Source organism: Delphinapterus leucas, chromosome X, assembly GCF_059928025.1.
Source record: "Delphinapterus leucas isolate spDelLeu-1000000601 "Yukka" chromosome X, BTC_Dleu_Yukka2, whole genome shotgun sequence".
NCBI classification, from domain to species: domain Eukaryota; kingdom Metazoa; phylum Chordata; class Mammalia; order Artiodactyla; family Monodontidae; genus Delphinapterus; species Delphinapterus leucas.
Genome location: NC_143150.1, coordinates 74,265,391 through 74,286,354, shown reverse-complemented (window position 1 = coordinate 74,286,354; position 20,964 = coordinate 74,265,391). Strand labels below are relative to the sequence as shown.

At 40.8% G+C, this 20,964-nt stretch overlaps 1 protein-coding gene and 1 non-coding gene across 4 annotated transcripts in view; both read left to right on the top strand.

Annotated features, from left to right (window-relative positions):
- The first annotated feature begins 281 nt into the window (after positions 1-281).
- LOC115801917 (U6 spliceosomal RNA) lies at positions 282-388 on the top strand. The gene has a single exon (XR_004022270.2). It is a non-coding gene; the product is annotated as a U6 spliceosomal RNA (small nuclear RNA).
- Positions 389-7,247: 6,859 nt separating this feature from the next.
- Positions 7,248-20,964, top strand: part of YIPF6 (Yip1 domain family member 6) — a 73,624-nt gene continuing 59,907 nt past the window's right edge. The window contains exon 1 of one of the 3 annotated variants that reach the window (XM_089904448.1): positions 7,248-7,601. In XM_089904448.1, coding sequence (XP_089760574.1) covers positions 7,545-7,601 — 57 coding nt within the window. In that variant the 5' untranslated portion in view covers positions 7,248-7,544. The remainder of the gene's footprint in view (positions 7,602-20,964) is intronic. The other 2 variants (XM_022561036.3, XM_022561035.2) reach the window with 2 other exon arrangements.

The following is a 20,964-nucleotide window of genomic DNA, read 5'->3' as shown; positions in this document are numbered from 1 at the left end:
CATATTTAAAAAAAATTATAAATAGTATTTAGAAGTTTGCCAATCTACAGAATGCTAATGTAAAAGACAGTTCATAATTGCTTACTTCTTAGTTTTTGCTACAAATGAAGGCTTTTAAGAGTTGAGAATTATAATTAAAATATGTAATTAAAACCACTAAAAATTAATAAGGAAAACATCTTTGTATGCAAGGAAAAAGAAGGTATAAAGAATGGAAATACACTTAGTTCAGGGAAGAGAAAGTAATTTTGTCCTGAAGATAGCTTTAAAAGAGAGAGAGAATGATGGCTTCTGCAACACATATACTAAAATTGGAACGACACAGAGAATATTAGCATGACCCCTGCACAAGAATGACACACGAATTTGTGAAGTGTTCTATATTTTTATTAGCAGATGCAAACTACTATATATAGAATGGATAAACAACAAGGTCCTACTGTCCAGCGCAGGGAACTATATGCAATATCCTCTGATAAACCATAATGGAAAAGAATATGAAAAAGACTATACATAAAACTGAATCACTTTGCTGTTTAGCAGAAATTAACACAACATTATAAATCAACTATACTTGAATGCAATAAATTTTTTAAAATAAAAAAATTAAAGTAAAATGAAATCTTATAAAAAAAGAGAGAGAAAAGGAAAACATAGGACAAAAATCTAAAGGTTAAAAAAAAGTAAGTTATAGAAGTTTTGTCGAAGAGAAGCCTTGAGAATAGAGTTCTGTATGTGATCAAGACTGGCTAAGATTAGAATAAATTGTAAGATGGTGCAAAACCTGAATTTGGTTTTCTCTCTGTTAAGAGCACGAAGTTTTAATGGGATATTGATATGCTCTTGATAACAGATAGTAAAGATTTTTTACCTTTAAAAAAATATTTATTTATTTATTTTTGGCTGTGTTGGGTCTTCGTTTCTGTGCGAGGGCTTTCTCTAGTTGCGGAAAGCAGGGGCCACTCTTCATCGCGTTGCGTGGCCTCTCACTATCGCGGCCTCTCTTGTTGTGGAGCACAGGCTCCAGGTGCGCAGGCTCAGTAGTTGTGGCTCACGAGCCTAGTTCCTCCGCGACATGTGGGATCTTCCCAGATCAGAGCTCAAACCCGTGTCCCCGTGTCCCCTGCAATGGCAGGCAGATTCTCAACCACTGCGCCACCAGGGAAGCCCAATTTTTTACCTTTTAAGTAAACTGTTGTAACTTTCTGTATTTTGCTTTTGAAATCTTTTGTCACTTTGCTTGGGTGGATAACTAAGTACTGTTACATAGTGACCTATGATCCTATTTGACCAAGTGTTTTAAACCCTTTTTAATATATTTGACAAACTTCCCCAAAATCAAATTCTAAATGAAGTTCTTTTGACCTGTAGATAACATTGAGGTTTTCCAGAATGCCTCCGGAGCACCTCAAGATTTGTTTTCTCTCCTTATCAAAGAAAGACATTAAACTAATTAGGCTTATTTGATATGTTAAATTACATGGGAAGCATTGTTAAATGAGTGGTGATAAACCTTCTTAGGTTGTATAGTATAGATAATTGTCATTAATACAAATGTTCTAGAAATTATGTGAAATTTCTAAAATTTAAATGTGTCCTCGTGTAGTATCATCAGTCATAATTCTAATTATTGTTTTAATATTGTATGCCACTAAAACAACAAATTTCTTTGACAATTGCTTTGTAAACAGGTCTTTAACCTTGCTTTTTAAGTCTTTCGTCTTTTATAGACAGTTATTTTTGTACTCTGATGCTTCTGTAAAAATGCTTCATCTTCCAGAAGATTCATAGAAAGAACCTTTTGACAAATACACGTTTCTGATAACTTTCAGCTCATACCAGTGAACAGGTTAAGAAATTAAAGAATTCTCCAGCATTTATTGTTTGTAGATTTTTTGATGGTGACTATTCTGACTGGTGTGAGGTGATACCTCATTGTAGTTTTGATTTGCATTTCTCTAATTATTAGTGATGTTGAGTATCTTTTCATGTGCCTCTTGGCCATCTGTATGTCTTCTTTGGAGAAATGTCTATTTAGGCCTTCCGCCCATTTTTTGATTGGGTTGTTTGTTTTCTTGATATTGAGCTGCATGGGCTGTTTGTATATTTTGGAGATTAATCCCTTATCCATTGATTCATTTGCAAATATTTTCTCCCATTCTGAGGGTTGTCTTTTCTTCTTGTTTATGGTTACCTTTGCTGTGTAAAAGCTTTGAAGTTTCATTAGGTCCCATTTGTTTATTTTTGTTTTTATTTCCACTTCTCTAGGAGGTGGGTCAAAAAAGATCTTGCTGTGATTTATGTCAAAGAGTGTTCTGCCTATGTTTTCCTCTAAGAGTTTTATAGTTTCTGGCCTTACATTTAGGTCTTTAATCCATTTTGAGTTTATTTTTGTGTATGGTGTTAGGGAGTGTTCTAATTCCATTCTTTTACATGTAGCTGTCCAGTTTTCCTAGTGTGGAGAAAAGGGAACCCCCTTGCACTGTTTGTGGGAATGTAAATTGATACAGCCACTATGGAGAACAGTCTGGAGGTTCCTTCAAAAACTAAAAATAGAATTACCATATGACCCAGCAATCCCACTCCTGGGCGTATACTCAGGGAAAACCATAATTCAAAAAGGCACATGCACTGCAGCACTATTTACAATAGCCAGGACATGGAAGGAACCTAAATGTCCATCGACAGATGAATGGATAAAGAAGATGTGGTACATATATACAATGGAATATTACTCAGCCATAAAACGGAATGAAATTGGGTCATTTGTAGAGATGTGGATGGATCATCTAGAGACTGTCATACAGAGTGAAGTAAGTCAGAAACAGTTAAACAAATATCGTATATTAATGCATATATGTGGAATCTAGAAAAATGGTACAGATGAAACTGTTTGCAGGGCAGAGATAGAGACACAGACATAGAGAACATACGTATGGACGCCAAGGGGGGAAGGGGGGCGTGGGATGAATTGGGAGATTGGGATTGACATATATACACTAATATGTATAAAATAGATAACAAATGAGAATCTGCTGTATAGGACAGGGAACTCTACTTTGCTTCACTGTACAGTAGAAACCTACACAACAGTGTAAAACAATTATGCCCCAATTAAAAAAAAATAAAGAATTCTAATGGAAACCCTGATGACTTCATAAAACTGTTAACAGAAGATCATGATCAACAAGAATTAGTTACATAGGGCTGAATGTTAGTTTGTATAACTTTCTGTCTGAAATATTACTAGTTTTTAATCTTGGTTGTCCAAATATAAGGAAACCCTTCACTTTAAGTTAATTATGACTTACAGCAATTTGGTAAATTATAACTTTGTAAGCAGAATTGTAGCATTCATCTTTTCTCACTACTTGATTCCTCCAGAATTTGGGAACTCAGTGAGTATTCTTATTTTTATGGCGATGTAGCTATTTGCATAAGTTCGATAAGAGTCTGTTCTTATAACAGGACATATTGGAAACATTGGTTATGTTACCATGTTTTTGACTGGAATGTCATATTTGAGAAATTGCACAGAATCAGATATGATCAGATAGCTTTAAAGAACTAAGGTGAACTTTATGGAGCCATAAAACCCCTTGGAAAAACAATCTGTTACCTTGCTTACAAGGAGCCCAGCAGCCTTACCAGGTAAATAAGAAAGGTCACTTCCTGGCCGCCCCAGAACTTTGAAATATTTTGAGGACCTTGAGAAGGGAGGAATTCACCCAATCTATATACCTATATATAGGTAGTACAGGCGAATCTGATGACAAGCACTTGGCGTGGCTTTACTGGCCTTGAAAGGCCTTTTAAAGTTCAGTCTGAGATTCCTTATGAAACGTTCCAGCACAGCCAATTTAAAGTAGCTTGTGTGATCAATTACTCTGATGCAAATAATCAGGCAAAGTTTATTGAAACCAGACTTATTTTGCAAGCAAATTAGTCAACTTGGCTATATTTTGTAGAAATGAGGGTAATTTTAGATAGAAAAAGATTGTTTCTGTAGATGTTGGGTTCTAGTGTTGTTGTCTTTGAGGTTTTGTATTTACTGCTTAAGACTCACTTCCTGGATGGCTTCTTGTTACTATGTTGCATTATGACAAAAGTTTAATTGAATTATTGAAAGGACATACTAAGATTGTTTCTGAAGCTTATCACATCAGCTTATCTTTGGATGAAGATCAGGTGGCCTATGGCCTGCAACCAGGAGATGATGTACACTGGAAAAGACATCATTGAAAGGACTCTCTCCAACCTAGATTACAGGACCCTTGTCAGATACTCTTAATTAGCTCTTGCACAGCATAACTGAAGGGAATTGATTCTTGGATTCATATTTCCCACTTGAAAGGGCCCTTGCACTGGACTGGTCCATAGAGAGGACTGCTCACCTCAAACTCACCTTAAAACAATGCTCAAACAGAGGAGAAACGACTCCCACCCCAGGAGGAGAAGAAGACATCAGAACGAGGCAGCTATCCCAAGATGCTGGACCTGACCCATATGATTATTTATTGTGTTTTTTCATTTCTTTGGCTTCTGCACATAACTCATATGTTTTTCTATCATTGGCACAAGTCTCATGTAGACTTTAAAAATTAATCCAATTGTTGGATTTATGGTCATTTACCTATGTCAAGTACTTCTTGGTGGATTTCTCCAAGGCTCTAATTGGATGGTCCTTAGGAAAATTATTCTAGAAGAAAGAAGTTATAGTTTTGTTCGAGCCACTTTTGTTATTGCTAGATGGGACCCCTTCATTGGCCAATCAATCATACTTGCTCTGACCATGGTCATAAATATGAATGACTTAAATCTGCATCATAATCACCCTTGTTTACTGTGCTTTTCCTGGTAACCTCCCATAACTGACGCTCCCCACCCTCAAAATCCTCTTTTGTCTTTAGCTGAGGATAGTATTTAAGGTGAGGGCTTTGGCTATTTTGGTGAGTTACTCAGTTTTTCTGGGTCTCTTCCATGTATACGTTATTAAATCTTGTTTGATTTTCTCCTGTTAATCTTTCTCATGTCAATTTAATTCTTAGACAAGCCAGAAGAATGTAGATGGGTAGAGGAAAATTTCTTCTTCCCTGACGATAGCCTTGGAAACCATCCAGTACCTTGGGGGTGGGAGGGGAGGATAGCTCTTTGGCAACTTTTTTTTTTTTAAGTAACACATGTATATAGTAAAAATTTCAAACTGCATGAAAGGTCATACAATGAATAGCCCTCCCTTGAAAGTCAATAAATAGTCCCTCTCATCTCTTATTGCTAGTCCCTCAGTTTCTCCCCCAGAGGCAACCACTGTTACCAGCTTCTTGTGTAGTCATTGGGACGTAGTCTGTGAATATTCAAGTATATGGATATATATTCCCTTCTACTTTTTTACATAGATGTTAGCATACGATATAAACTGTTCTGCACCTTGCTTTTTATATATTGTTTTCTTCCAAAATTTTGTCCTCACGAAATATCTTGCTTCCTTTTTGAGTTAATTTTGACCATTTCTCCAGGAAACTGCCTGCTTCCTCAATATTTTCCAGTTGTTTTCAGAGTTGTACGTTATATTGTCTTGTAATTTAGAACAACTAACAAAGTTCTTCATACTTATTGGTCTAAATGTTAATCCCTCTTCTAACACTTACAAACTTTCTAAGCAATTTTGGGCAAGTCCCGTGAGTCGTGCTGTGTGGTAAATGTTCATAGTCTAACAGAGGGTAATGTATTAAAGAATGATGAGTGAGTTTGGCAATTTTCTGAGATATACTTGCAACTAAAAACATAAAATAATTACTATTTTAGGAGCTTAGCCCTATGCCACCCCTTCCTCTATAACCTTCCTTCCTGAGTTTCTCTTCATAACATATTAACTCACACTCAACCTGTACCCTATTAGTTAAATAAGGAAAACTGGCATTTTTAGACTGAAATAATGCCTAGGTAAGCCAAATACTGACTGCCTCAACAATTGTTTTATGGCCTGTCCTCCTCTGAAGCCAGCATCAAGGCCATCTTGAAATGAGTGGTAAAGAGGCCAAGAGATGAGGCTGGGTGGTATAAGTTGTGGTTTTCAGTTGGGGAGAGATAACTAATTTTGGAGGTTGACAAGGAAACAGAAGAGGTTATTAATGGCCTCAGGGAAGCCGGAACGGATTTGGTAATCTGATAATGAGTGCTGAGGTCAGGACAGGGGTAGGGGTGGCATTGAGGGTGGGAATGGTAGTGGGAGGGGTGGAGCAGGTGTGGGAAGCTGAGGCTGGGCCTGGGGAATTGTATTCAATACATAATAATTTTTTGTAACATTAAAGAAGTTTCATATCTACTGGCCTAAATGTTCATATTATTCCCATCAGTATTTGCACAAGTACTGAAACTGTGCTTGGTCTGAGAAGGAGAATTATAAGAATATTTAAACAAAACAGAACAACAAACACACACACACATCTCATTAGTTTGGGAATTTCTTCACACTACAGCCACATTCTTTCTTCTTAAGTTTACTACTTGTGTGCTTTCCTAGATTGACCATCCAAAAAAATAAGGCTAGTTCACATCATCCCCTACCCTGTTTGTTAAAAGTGGAAAACTGGTAATTACTTGCCCCAGTGGGCACTCAGTACCCTGCATATTGCTTGCATCAACAATGGATGTATTGCCTGAGCTCATTTTAGCCTGAGGTGAGGTGAACTGGAGTCCGAAACACAGAGAAAGTCCCGAGATAGGACAGGAAAACGAGATAGGGACATGCAGTTTTCTTTAAAAAGTTATTCTTACAATAATCGCCCTTTCAGCCTTGAACATCTTCAGTACTTGCCCTAAATCGCTTAGCAACTTTGTAAACTGTGGTAAATTGTGGTGGGATTAAAATGTTGGCCAATGCATACAGAGAAGTTTCCCCCCACCCCGACCCCAAGGGGGTGAGGGAGAAAAGCAATTTCGGAGGTCGGTGTGGAGACAGTATGAAAGCTTTTAACAGTCCAGTAAGTGGGAAGCTGCTAAGTAGCGGAATGAGAAGCGCAGGTAATCATCCAGGCGAGGGCGACAGTGGAGGGAGCAGTTGTTAAGGTGCGCTTCATCCCTTTATTCAGCAACTGGGAAAGGAAGTCTCTCGGCCGCTGGGGGAGGGGCAGGCTTTTTCCCTAAGGTGCAGTGCTGGTGTGGGAGGCGGCACCCCGAGCCACCTCCAGAGAGCCGGAAGCAGACGCTAGCGGGGGCGGGGGGGGCGCGAAGAGGTGGGAGGGGGAGAGAAGGAAGCGGCGGCCCCGCGGCCGATGGGAGTGCGCTGAGGATCGGGGTGGAGTGTTAAAAAGGGAGCGTGTCCAGCGAGACCCGTGGCCCAGAAGAAGGGAAGCGAGGCGACGCGAACCCCTGCCCCCCACCCAGAGGACGAGGGAGGAGGGCCGAGGGCCGGGGCCGCTAGCAGCTGCTAGGCGCTCTTCGGTGACGCGGCCGCCACGCGCAGACGCGCTGACGGGCCGCGGCCTCCACGTCTCAGGTTCCGCAAAGGCCTGTGGGAGCGACCCGGGAGAAGGAGGGCCAAGATGGCGGAAGCGGCGGAGTCTCCCGGAGACCCAGGGACAGCAACGCCCAGGCCCCTGGTGAGCTTGGGTTCTGCGACAGAAGGGACCGAGGGTGAGGCAGATGCCCCTTAAGGAAGTCGGGCGACGGGCTCGTGGCGTGAAAGAGCCGGAATCCCTTCCTCACGGCAGGTCCTTCCTGTACCCGATGCCAGAACAGGTCCCAACACTGCGCCTGTTCTTTGGGCTAACCGCATCCCCCCACCCGCGTTGTTTCCACGCCTTCTTGTGAAACGTTCCTTTTTATCCTCGTCCCCTGCATTTTGTTAAATGCTGAGCTTTAGGCGATTTAAGTATCTTTGCATCTGCTGTCCCTTCATTTTATGGAGACTTGTCACTATCCCTTGTTGGAGTACCAGCATTCTGGGATTAATGAGAGATTACTTCCCACGGGACGTTATAACTTGACTGTTGATTTGCTCAGTGACCCCCAGTCGTCTTGGTTTTATCCCTGCCCTCCCTGTCGCAGCTCCTTGCAGTCCTCTTCATGATGCTCTCTTGCTCCTGTCTCTGCAGAGGATAGGATTTCTACTGCAAATACTACAATTCCAAAGCCTGAACAGTTATTTAAGAACACAGGCTTTGGAGTTAAAGTTAACTTGGAGGTAAAGTTATCACCCACTCTGCCGCTTGTGTGAATTTGGGCAAGTCATTTCATGGAGAGTTTTTTCATCTGTAAAATGGAGTTAAAAATACCTGCCTCAAAGAGTTTTTACAAAGTTGTAATGACAAATTATGTGAAGTGTCTAATACAATCAGTGCCATAACTGAGTGTAGTCAGCTCAACATTCTGCCCCCCAATCCCTCCTCCCATATGTTTAGTTATATACCATATAGTGTTTAATTATATAGTAGTTGCTCAATAAATGGTACATCCCTTTTCTCTGTTTTAAATTGGCAACTTAACGTAGTAGAGGACTGACCTGGGAGTCAGGTGAAACCGATTCTAGTTTTGGTTCTGCTTACTAGCTCTGTTTGTTCATCACTTCATTCATTTGACAGATATTTATTGAGTATCCGCTATGTTCCAGGCACTCTTTTAGGCACTGAAGATACAACAGTGAAAGAGAGTGAGTAGGTCCAAGTTCTCATGGAAGACTTCTGACCTTGAGGAAGTCACTCTGAACCCCAGTTTCCTCATTTGGAAAATGAGGGTAGTAAGTCACCACAGAATTAGAGTACTAAATGAACTAATATATGCATAGTGCCTGGTATGACGTAGTTACAGGTGCTTAGGTGTTTTTAGTTCCTTTCATCTAAACTGACCCACTTCTCTTTTATGAAGCTTTCCCCCAATTAATTTTAGTGGTTCTGGTTACTCATTACTCAGTATCCAGTCCACTTCTATTCAACAATGTTTATTGAACTCCCACAGTGTGTAATACACTATGCTAGTTGCTTTAGGAAATACAAATGGCCTGTCCTTATGCTTACAGTCTAATTTGTAGGGATAAGACAAATGTATAACGCTAAAATAAGACACTATATAAGAAAGTTACACATAAAATATTAACAATTTAAAAGAAGATGCTATCATGTCTAGTTGGGGTGATGAAGCAAGCTACATGGTAGAAGTTATACTTGAGGGGGCCTCAGAGGATGGGTAGGATTTGAATTGCAGGTGAGCATAAGAGCTATCAATGATTGACCACCTGCTATGTGCCAGGATTGTACTAAACATCCTCTGCATATTTTCTAAACTTCACAGCGACTATTTCAGTTAGGTGGTTTTTGAACTATGTTTTACTTGCAGGTGAGGAGATGAGACTCAGAGAGAGTTGATGATTTCCCTAGGGTGGCTAGGCTGAAAATTGAACTTAGGTCTGCTTCTGAAACCAAGACTATTTCCAGTAATGCTACAGAGCCTCTCATTGGTGAAGGTACAGAGGTTAGGAGGTGCTAATACATTTGCAGAACAACAGAGAGATTACTTTGGCTGAAGCACAGGGAAGTATTAGGAGGTAAACCTTAAAAGATAAGGCTACTAAATTAGGGAGGCAATATGGAACAGTGGTTATGGATGTGTGCTCTGGGGTCAAGTCGTCTAGGTTTGGTTCTATGCTCTGTCACTTAACTAACTGTAGGATATTGGGGAAATTACCAAACCCCTCCATGCCTCAGTTTCCCTGTCTGTAAAATGGAGATAAAGTAATACTTACAGGGTTGTTCGGTGGATTAAATGAGTTAAAACACATAAAACACTTGGTAGAGTGCCTGGCACATAATAATCATGTAGTGTTATTTCTTCTTATTGACTACTATGCCGGGAGGTTTAATAGGCCACAAGGAGCCACTGGAAATTTTTGAGGAGGGAAGCGTCTTAAATCATGAATTTGACAACATAACAGAGGAGTTACCATGGGGAGTATCTGGAATCTAGGATACCAGTGCAAGTGTTGCGGTAGTTCCAGGAAGAACTGATGACTGTTTGGACTACAGCAGTGGCAGATGTGAAGATTTGAGTAAGGCGGAATGCTCGAGGGTTTGCAGTGCTAGGGAGAACGTGTCTTACATAGTGCTTTTCAAACTTTAATGTGCATAGCAGTCATCTGGGGTATTTTGTTAAATTGCAGATTCTGATTTAGTAGGTCTGGGATGAGGCCTAAGATTCTGCATTTCTAATAAGCTGTCAGGTGGTGCTGCTGCTGCTCCTCCCAGTATCACATTTTGAAAAACAAGGCTATAGACAAATGGGAGGAAGTGATACCCTGAACAGAAATACAGAAGAGGAGAATGAGGGCCCTAAAAGTTGATTAATTCACTTTTGGAAATGTTTAGTTTGAGATATTGGCAGGCCATCCAGTAGATATCCAACAGGTAGTTGGACACTGAAATCTGGACTTCAGGGCTCACAAGAGGTCAGGACTAGAAAGGTTGATTTAGGAGTCATCTGCATAGAGTTGAAAATACAGAATCTTGGGTAATGCCTGTCTATTGCCTGTCTGTTTAAGGAGCAGGAAAAAGAGCCATAATAATCGCTGTAGCCTGGGGTCTGGAAGGAAGCTGGTCCCAGGTGAAGGTGCTGGCTAGAGACCATGCCACTAAGCCCCCACCTCCACCTCTTGGACTGAACTGTTTCCTGCTTGATCCACCCCACCCCTCCCTCCACCTTGTTGACTCCTTTCTCTCTTTAGGATTTTGGTCAATAGTATGAGCCATCTGCTCCCAGCCACTTTCTTAAGGCTGCAGTCCCTGCTTTTACTGTGTGTTTTTGGCCCTGCCTCTATCTCCTCCCCTCATTGGCCCAAGCCAGGCAGCAAAGTGTGCACATGTGTTTATGTGCACACATGTGTATGTATGTGCACAAGGCTGCCTGCACAGAGGAAAGGGAGGGACATGGGGTCCAAGTCACCTTTCATCCCCACTGAGGGGCTCGTCAGAGAGCAGGGTCCACTAGCTGAGGTCCTGGTGGTATTGTCTCATATATGGGGCTAGAGAGCCACAGATCCTGCCTCAGTTCGCTGAGCAATGTCACTGATTCTCTGGGGAAGAGGTACTGAGGAAGGGTTGGGATGGGGGATGAGTGGGAATCACATGGCACTTTAGTGACTGCAGTGACTTCTGAAACAAAGTAGCTGGAGTTAGGCCAAACTTCCCCAGTTAAGGGCACAGTCTTCCATAAGAATGTCCTCACTTCAGATACCAGCTGCAGGACTAGGACCACCCTCACTTCTGACCTACTGGCTACAAATTCAGGAGTTCCCGTGATCCCCTCAGGCTCTGTAATTCCCTAGAATGATTCACAGAACTCAGGACAATGCTGTACTTAAAATTACACTTTTATTATAGCAAAAGGATACAACAGAAACCAGCAGAAGGGGGAGATGCTTAGGTTGAGGTCTGAGATGGTCCCTAACACAAAATGTCCTTGTCTTCTCTCTGTGGAGTCAGGACAGGACCCTGTTTACTCTCCTGATACATTGATGTGTGACAATATGCAGAATATTGCCAACCAGGAAAGCTCACCCACATATCTAGAGTTTTTATTGAGCTTTCATTATGTAGGTGTGGTTGAATGGATCATTGCCTCCTCCGCTTCCAAGAGGCCAGGTTTGTATCACAGGACTCAGACCCCCCAATCCTCTAATCTTGTGTTTGGTCTTTTAGCAGTGGTTAGCCACCATGCTGTCATCTCATTAACATAAACTAGCTGTCTACCGGGGCTCACCTGTTAGCTAAACTATTAGGGCCCACTATGAATAACAAAAATATTACTATCATTTAGGAAATCCCAGGAGTTTAGAGGCTACCTCCCAGGAACAAAGGACAAAGGCTAGCCAAATACTTTATTCTACAGCAGTGACAGAACCTGAATCGACTCCCTGGGAATCTTGAACCCGAGCTCTTGACATGTATCTATCCCCTTCTGTGAGCCTGCTACTAAGTTGTTTACTTGTATTAATATATTTCTTCCTCAGGACAACCCTGTGATGATAGTACCATCATCTCAATTTTATAGATGAGGAAACTGAGGCACAGAGAGGAAAAGGAACGTGCTCATTGTCACACAGGTAGTAAATGATGGAGCTAGGATTTGAACTCAGGCTGCCTGCCTCCAGGAGCTTGCACTCTTAACCAAGGCTCTCCAGATACCACACGTTGAGCATTGACTATGTGCTAGGTGACATGCAGGTGTTATCTAATTCTTGTAGCAGTGTTGTTTCCAAGGGAGGGCAAAGGCCCGTTTGGCTTCAAAGGCCATTCCTTCTGCACTGCCCTGTCTACCCTAGCAGTAGCAGGCAGCAAGAAAGCTCAAAACAAGCAATCCTGGAGCTTGAAAGGGCAGTATTGTAGTAGTAAAGGGAGAATAATGACCTCAAAACAGGTTGGTTTACACATTAAGTGATGAAGAATATTCAAAGGGTGAAACTGAGGAAGGATTCTTGTATTTCTTTTTTTTTTTAACATCTTTATTGGAGTATAATTGCTTAACAATGGTGTGTTAGCTTCTGATTTATAACAAAGTGAATCAGTTATACATATACATATGTTCCCATATCTGTTCCCTCTTGCGTCTCCCTCCCTCCCACCCTCCCTATCCCACCCATCCAGGTGGCCACAAACCACAGAGCTGATCTCCCTGTGCTATGCAGCTGCTTCCCACTAGCTACCTATTTTACATTTGGTAGTGTATATATGTCCATGCCTCTCTCTCGCTTTGTCACAGCTTACCCTTCCCCCTCCCCATATCCTCAAGTCCATTCTCTAGTAGGTATGGGTCGTTATTCCTGTCTTACCCCTAAGTTCTTCATTACCTTTTTTTCCCCCATAGATTCCATATATATGTGTTAGCATACGGTATTTGTTTTTCTCTTTCTGACTTACTTCACTCTGTATGACAGACTCTAGGTCCATCCACCTCACTACAAATAACTCAATTTCCTTTCTTTTTATGGCTGAGTAATATTCCATTGTATATATGTGCCACATCTTCTTTATCCATTCATCTGATGATGGACACTTAGGTTGTTTCCGTCTCTGGGCTATTGTAAATAGAGCTGCAGTGAATATTTTGGTACATGACTCTTTTTGAATTATGGTTTTCTCAGGGTATATGCCCAGTAGTGGGATTGCTGGGTCATATGGTAGTTCTATTTGTAGTTTTTTAAGGAACCTCCACACTGTTCTCCACAGTGGCTGTATCAATTTACATTCCCACCAACAGTGCAAGAGGGTTCCCTTTTCTCCACACCCTCTCCAGCATTTATTATTTCTAGATTTGTTGATGATGGCCATTGTGACTGGTGTGAGATGATATCTCATTGTAGTTTTGAGTTGCATTTCTCTTATGATTAATGATGTCGAGCATTCTTTCATGTGTTTGTTGGCAGTCTGTATATCGTCTTTGGACAAATGTCTATTTAGGTCTTCTGCCCATTTTTGGATTGGGTTGTTTGTTTTTTTGTTATTGAGCTGCATGAGCTGCTTGTAAATTTTGGAGATTAATCCTTTGTCAGTTGCTTCATTTGCAAATATTTTCTCCCATTCTGAGGGTTGTCTTTTGGTCTTGTTTACGGTTTCCTTTGCTGTGCAAAAGCTTTGAAGTTTCATTAGGTCCCATTTCTTTATTTTTGTTTTTATTTCCATTTCTCTACGAGGTGGGTCAGAAAGGATCTTGCTGTGATTTATGTCATAGAGTGTTCTGCCTATGTTTTCCTCTAAGAGTTTGATAGTTTCTGGTCTTACATTTAGGTCTTTAATCCATTTTGAGCTTATTTTTGTGTATGGTGTTAGGGAGTGATCTAATCTCATACTTTTACATGTACCTGTCCGGTTTTCCCAGCACCACTTATTGAAGAGGCTGTCCTATCTCCACTGTACATTCCTGCCTCCTTTATCAAAGATAAGGTGACCATATGTGTGTGGGTTTATGTCTGGGCTTTCTATCCTGTTCCATTGATTCATCTTTCTGTTTTTGTGCCAGTACCATACTGTCTTGATTACTGTAGCTTTGTAGTATAGTCTGAACTCAGGGAGTCTGATTCCTCCGGCTCCGTTTTTCATTCTCAAGATTGCTTTGGCTATTCGGGGTCTTTTGTGTTTCCATACAAATTGTGAAATTTTTTGTTCTAGTTCTGTAAAAAATGCCAGTGGTAGTTTGATAGGGATTGCATTGAATCTGTAGATTGCTTTGGGTAGTAGGGTCATTTTCACAATGTTGATTCTTCCAATCCAAGAACATGGTATATCTCTCCATCTATTTGTATCATCTTTAATTTCTTTCATCAGTGTCTTATAATTTTCTGCATACAGGTCTTTTGTCTCCTTAGGTAGGTTTATTCCTAGATATTTTATTCTTTTTGTTGCCATGGTAAATGGGAGTGTTTTCTTGATTTCACTTTCAGATTTTTCATCATTAGTGTATAGGAATGCCAGAGATTTTTGTGCATTAATTTTGCATCCTGCTACTTTCCCAAATTCATTGATTAGCTCTAGTAGTTTTCTGGTAGCATCTTTAGGATTCTCTATGTATAGTATCATGTCATCTACAAACAGTGACAGCTTTACTTCTACTTTTCCGATTTGTATTACTTTTATTTCCTTTTCTTCTCTGATTGCTGTGGCTGAAACTTCCAAAACTATGTTCAATAAGAGTGGTGAGAGTGGGCAACTTTGTCTTGTTCCTGATCTTAGTGGAAATGCTTTCAGTTTGTCACCATTGAGGATGATGTTGGCTGTGGGTTTGTCATATATGGCCTTTATTATGTTGAGGAAAGTTCCCTCTATGCCTACTTTCTGCAAGGTTTTTATCATAAATGGGTGTTGAATTTTGTCAAAAGCTTTCTCTGCATCTATTGAGATGATCACATGGTTTTTCTCCTTCAACTTGTTAATATGGTGTATCATGTTGATTGATTTTCATATATTGAAGAATCCTTGCATTCCTGGGTTAAACCCCACTTGATCATGATGTATGGGCCGTTTAATGTGCTGTTGGATTCTGTTTGCTAGTATTTTGTTGAGGATTTTTGCATCTATGTTCATCAGTGATATTGGCCTATAGTTTTCTTTCTTTGAGACATCCTTGTCTGGTTTTGGTATCAGGGTGATGGTGGCCTCGTACAATGAGTTTGGGAGTGTTCCTCCCTGTGCTATATTTTGGAAGAGTTTGAGAAGGATAGGTGTTAACTCTTCTCTAAATGTTTGATGGAAGTCGCCTGTGAAGCCATCTGTTCCTGGGCTTTTGTTTCTTGGAAGATTGTTAATCAAAGTTTCAATTTCAGTGCTTGTGATTGGTCTGTTCATATTTTCTATTTCTTCCTGATTCAGTCTTGGCAGGTTGTGAATTTCTAAGAATTTGTCTATTTATTCCCGGTTGTCCATTTCATTGGCATAGATTTGCTTGTAGTAATCTCTCATGATCTTTTGTATTTCTGAAGTGTCAGTTGTTACTTCTCCTTTTTCTAATTAGAATTTCTATTTCTATTGATTTGAGTCTTCTCCCTTTTTTTCTTGATGAGTCTGGCTAATGGTTTATCAATTTTGTTTATCTTCTCAAAGAACCAGCTTTTAGTTTTATTGATCTTTGCTATCGCTCCTTTCATTTCTTTTTCATGTATTTCTGATCTGATTTTTATGATTTCTTTCTTTTTGCTAAATTTGGGGGTTTTTTGTACTTCTCTCTAATTGCTTTAGGTGCAAGGTTAGGTTGTTTATTGGAGATGTCTCCTGTTAGGATTGCATTGCTATAAACTTCCCTCTTAGAACTGCTTTTGCTGCATCCCATAGATTTTGGGTCATCGTTTCTCCATTGTCATTTCTTTCTAGGTAATTTTTTATTTCCTCTTTGATTTTTTCAGTGATCACTTCGTTATTAAGTAGTGTATTGTTTATCCTCCATGTGTTTGTATTTTTTACAGGTCGTTTCCTGTAGTTGATATCTAGTCTCATAGCATTGTGGTCTGAAAAGATACTTGATACAATTTCAATTTTCTTAAATTTAACTAGGCTTGATTTGTGACCTAAGATATGATCTATCCTGGAGAATGTTCCATGAGCACTTGAGAAAAATGTGTATTCTGTTGTTTTTGGATGGAATGTCCTATAAATATCAATTAAGTTCATCTTGTTTAATGTATCATTTAAAGCTTGTGTTTCCTTAGTTATTTTCATTTTGGATTATCTGTCCATTGGTGAAAGTGGGGTGTTAAAGTCCCCTACTATGAATGTGTTACTGTTGATTTCCCCTTTTATGGCTGTTAGTATTTGCCTTATGTATTGAGGTGCTCCTATGTTGGGTGCATAAATATTTACAATTGTTATATCTACTTCTTGGATCGATCCCTTCATCATTATGTAGTGTCCTTCTTTGTCTGTTGTAATAGTCTTTATTATACAGTCTATTTTGTCTGATATGAGAATTGCTATTCCAGCTTTCTTTTGGTTTCCATTTGCATGGACTATCTTTTTCCATCCCCTCACTTTCAGTCTGTATGTGTCTCTAGGTCTGAAGTGGGTCTCTTGTAGACAGCAAATATATGGATCTTTTTTTTGTATCCATTCAGCCAATCTGTGTGTTTTGGTGGGAGCATTTAGTCCATTTACATTTAAGGTAATTATCGATATGTATGTTCCTATTCCCATTTTCTTAATTGTTTTGGGTTCGTTATTGTAGGTCTTTTCCTTCTCTTGTGTTTCTTGCCTAGAGAAGTTCCTTTAGCAGTTGTTGTAAAGCTGGTTTGGTGGTGCTGAACTCTCAGCTTTTGCTTGCCTGTAAAGGTTTTAATTTCTCCATCAAATCTGAATGAGATCCTTGCTGGGTAGAGTAATCTTGGTTGCAGGTTTTTCTCCTTCGTCAATTTAAATATGTTCTGCCAGTCCCTTCTGGCTTGCAGAGTTTCTGCTGAAAGATCAGCTGTTAACCTTATGGGGATTCCCTTGTGTGTTATTGTTGTTTTTCCCTTGCTGCTTTTAATGTTTTCTTTGTATTTAATTTTTGACAGTTTGATTAATATGTGTCTTGGTGTGTTTCTCCTTGGATTTATCCTGTATGGGACTCTCTGTGCTTCCTGGACTTGATTAACTATTTCCTTTCCCATATTGGGGAAGTTTTCAGCTATAATCTCTTCAAATATTTTCTCAGTCCGTCTCTTTTTCTCTTCTTCTTTTGGAACCCCTAGAATTCGAATGTTGTTGCGTTTAATGTTGTCCCAGAGATCTCTGAGACTGTCCTCACTTCTTTTCATTCTTTTTTCTTTATTCTGCTCTGCAGTAGTTATTTCCACTATTTTATCTTCCAGGTCACTTATCCGTTCTTCTGCCTCAGTTATTCTGCTGTTAATCCCATCTAGAGTATTTTTAATTTCATTTATTTTGGTGTTCATCATTGCTTGTTTCATCCTTAGTTCTTCTAGGTCCTTGTTAAATGTTTCTTGTATTTTGTTTATTCTATTTCCAAGGTTTTGGATCATCTTTACTATCATTATTCTGAATTCATTTTCAGGTAGACTGCCTATTTCCTCTTCATTTGTTAGGTCTAGTGCGTTTTTATCTTGCTCCTTCATCTGCTGTGTGTTTTTCTGTCTTTTCATTTTGCCTATCTTACTGTGTTTGGGGTCTCCTTTTTGCAGGCTGCAGGTTTGTAGTTTCTGTTGTTTTTGGTGTCTGTCCCCAGTGGCTAAGGTTGGTTCAGTGGGTTGTGTAGGCTTCCTGGTGGAGGGGACTAGTGCCTGTGTTCTGGTGGATGAGGCTGAATCTTGTCTTTCTGGTGGGCAGGTCCACCTCTGGTGGTGTGTTTTGGGGTGTCTGTGGACTTATTGTTATTTTAGGCAGCCTCTGTGCTAATGGGTGGGGTTGTGTTCCTGTGTTGCTAGTTGTTTGGCATAGGGTGTCCAGCACTGTAGCTTGCTGGTTGTTGAGTGAAGCTGGGTGCTGGTGTGGAGATCGAGATCTCTGGGAGATTTTTGCCGTTTGATATTATGTGGAGCTGGGAGGTCTCTTGTGGACCAGTGTCTTGAAGTTGGCTCTCCCACCTCATAGGCACAGCACTGACTCCTGGCTGCAGCACCAAGAGCCTTTCATCCACCCGGCTCAGAATAAAAGGGAGAAAAAGTAGAAAGAAAGAATTAGTAGTAGTAGAAAGAAAGAAAGAAAGAAAGGAAGGAAGGGAGGGAAGGAGGGAGGGAGGGAGGGAGGGAGGAAGGAGGGAAGGAGGGAAGGAAAGAAAGAAGATAAATTAAAATAAAATAAAGAGACAAAATATAATAAAGTTATTAAAATAAAAAATAGAGAAAAAAAAGAAAAAAAGAAAAAAATGGATGGATAGATCCCTAGGACCAACGGTGGAAGCCAAGATATACAGACAAAATCTCACCCAGAAGCATACACATACACACTCACAAAAAGAGGAAAAGGGGAAAAAATCATAAATCTTGCTCTGAAAGTCCACCTCCTCAATTTGGGATGATTCGTTGTCTAAAAGAGCGAATGACGGAAAGAAAGATAGAAAGAAGAAAGATAAAATAAAATAAAATAAAGTTAATAAAATAAAAAATAATTATTAAGAAAAAGAATTAAAAAAAAACAAACAAAAAACGGACGGATAGAACCCTAGGACAAATGGTGGAAGCAAAGGTATACAGACAAAATCTCACACAGAAGGATACACATACACATTCACAAAAATAGGAAAAGGGGAAATAAATCATAAATCTTCCTCTCAAAGTCCACCTCCTTAATTTGGGATGATTCGTTGTCTATTCAGGTATTCCACAGATGCAGGGTACATCAAGTTGATTGTGGAGCTTTAATCCGCTGCTTCTGAGGCTGCTGGGAGAGATTTCCCTTTCTATTCTTTGTTCTCACAGCTCCCAGGGGCTCAGCTTTGTATTTGGCCCCGCCTCTGCGTGTAGGTCGCTGGAGGGCGTCTGTTCTTCGCTCAGACAGGACGGGGTTAAAGTAGCAGCTGATTCGGGGGCTCTGGCTCACTCAGGCCGGGGGGGAGGGAGGGACACGGAGTGCGGGGCGAGCCTGCGGCGGCAGAGGCCGGCATGATGTCGCACCAGCCTGAGACGCGCCGTGCGTTCTTCCGGGGGAGTTGTCCCTGGATCCCGGGACCCTGGCAGTGGCAGGCTCCACAGGCTCCCCGGAAGGGGGGTGTGGATAGTGATCTGTGCTCGCACACAGGCTTCTTGTTGGCGGCAGCAGCAGCCTTAGAGTCTCATGCCCGTCTCTGGGGTCCGTGCTTTTAGCCCCAGCTCGAGCCCGTCTCTGGAGCTCCTTTAAGCAGCGCTCTTAATCCCCTCTCCTTGCACACCAGGAAACAAAGAGGGAAGAAAAAGTCTCTTGCCTCTTCGGCAGGTCCAGACTTTTCCCCGGACTCCCTCCTGGCTAGCTGTGCTGCACCAACCCCCTGCAGGCTGTGTTCATGCCGCCAACCCCAGTCCTCTCCCAGCGTTCCGACTGAAGCCCGAGCCTCAGCTCCAGGCCCCACCCACTCAGGCGGGTGAGCAGACAAGCCTCTCCGGCTGGTGAGTGCCGGTTGGCACCGATCCTCTGAGCGGGAATCTCTCCGCTTTGCCCTCCACACCCCTGTTGCTGTGCTCTCCTCCGCGGCTCTGAAGCTTCCCCCTCCGCCACCCGCAGTCTCTGCCCGCGAAGGGGCTTCCTAGTGTGTGGAAACCTTTCCTCCTTCACAGCTCCCTCCCACTGGTGCAGGTCCCGTCCCTATCCTTTTGTCTCTGTTTATTCTTTTTCTTTTGCCCTACCCAGGTACGTGGGAGGGTTTCTTGCCTTTTGGGAGGTCTGAGGTCTTCTGCCAGTGTTCAGTAGGTGTTCTGTAGGAGTTGTTCCACGTGTAGATGTATTTCTGGTGTATCTGTGGGGAGAAAGGTGATCTCTGCGTCTTACTCTACTGCCTCTTCCCGGAAGCCCTGTATTTCTTTTGTTTTTCTTTTTTTTGCTTGCAGGCTTTCTTTCATTTATTTATTTTTTATTTTTTTGGCCATGCCCTGGGGCATGTGGGATCTTAGTTTCCCCACCAGGGATCGAACCTGCACCCCCTGCATTGGCAGCACGGAGTCTTAACCACTGGACTGCCAGGGAAGTCCCCAGATTCTTTTATTTCTTGATTATGAGGTCACTATTAGCACTATCAGTAAAGTTGTGGGAAGACTAGTGTAGACTACAAAGGATTAAGAGAGTGGGAGAGTGAAGAGCAGTTTGGTCAGAGAAGATGAGAGGAAGGAGAGTAGTTTGAGGGAATGGCCGAAACAAGGAAGTGATATATTTTACCATTTTACTATGGAAGCTTTCAAATATGTAAATAAAGAGTAGTATAATGAATCCCATATACCTATCAACATTCTGCTATTCTTATTTCATTTATTTCCCTACCATATTCTTTTCTGGAGTATTATTTTAACCTTTTTATTTTGAACTGATTTTAGACATACAGAAAAGTTGCAAAAATGGTACAGAGAGTTCCTGTATACCCCTCACCCAGCTTCCTCTAGTGTTAACATTGTATATAACCATAGTACAGTGATCAGAACCAGGAAGTTAACGTTGGTACAACACTATTAAACTACAGATCTTATTTGAATTTTATCAGGATTTCCACGAATGTCCTGTTTTGTTCCAGGATCTTATCCAGGATCTCACATTGCATTTAGCTGTTATTTTTCCTTAGTTTCCTTCAGTTTGTAATCGTTCTTCAGTCTTTCCTTGTCTTTCATAATCTTTTGTGAGTGTTTTAAAGCAAATCTGAGACATATCACTTTACCCATAATACTTCAGTATGTTTCCCTAATAGGTAAGGACTTTTGTTTTGTTATCACACATAACATAATAATAATCACTCCTTAATATCATCTAATCTCTATTCACCTCCCAATTTTCTAAAAAAAAAAAATGTGTTTTTACAATTTGTCCAAATCAGGATCCA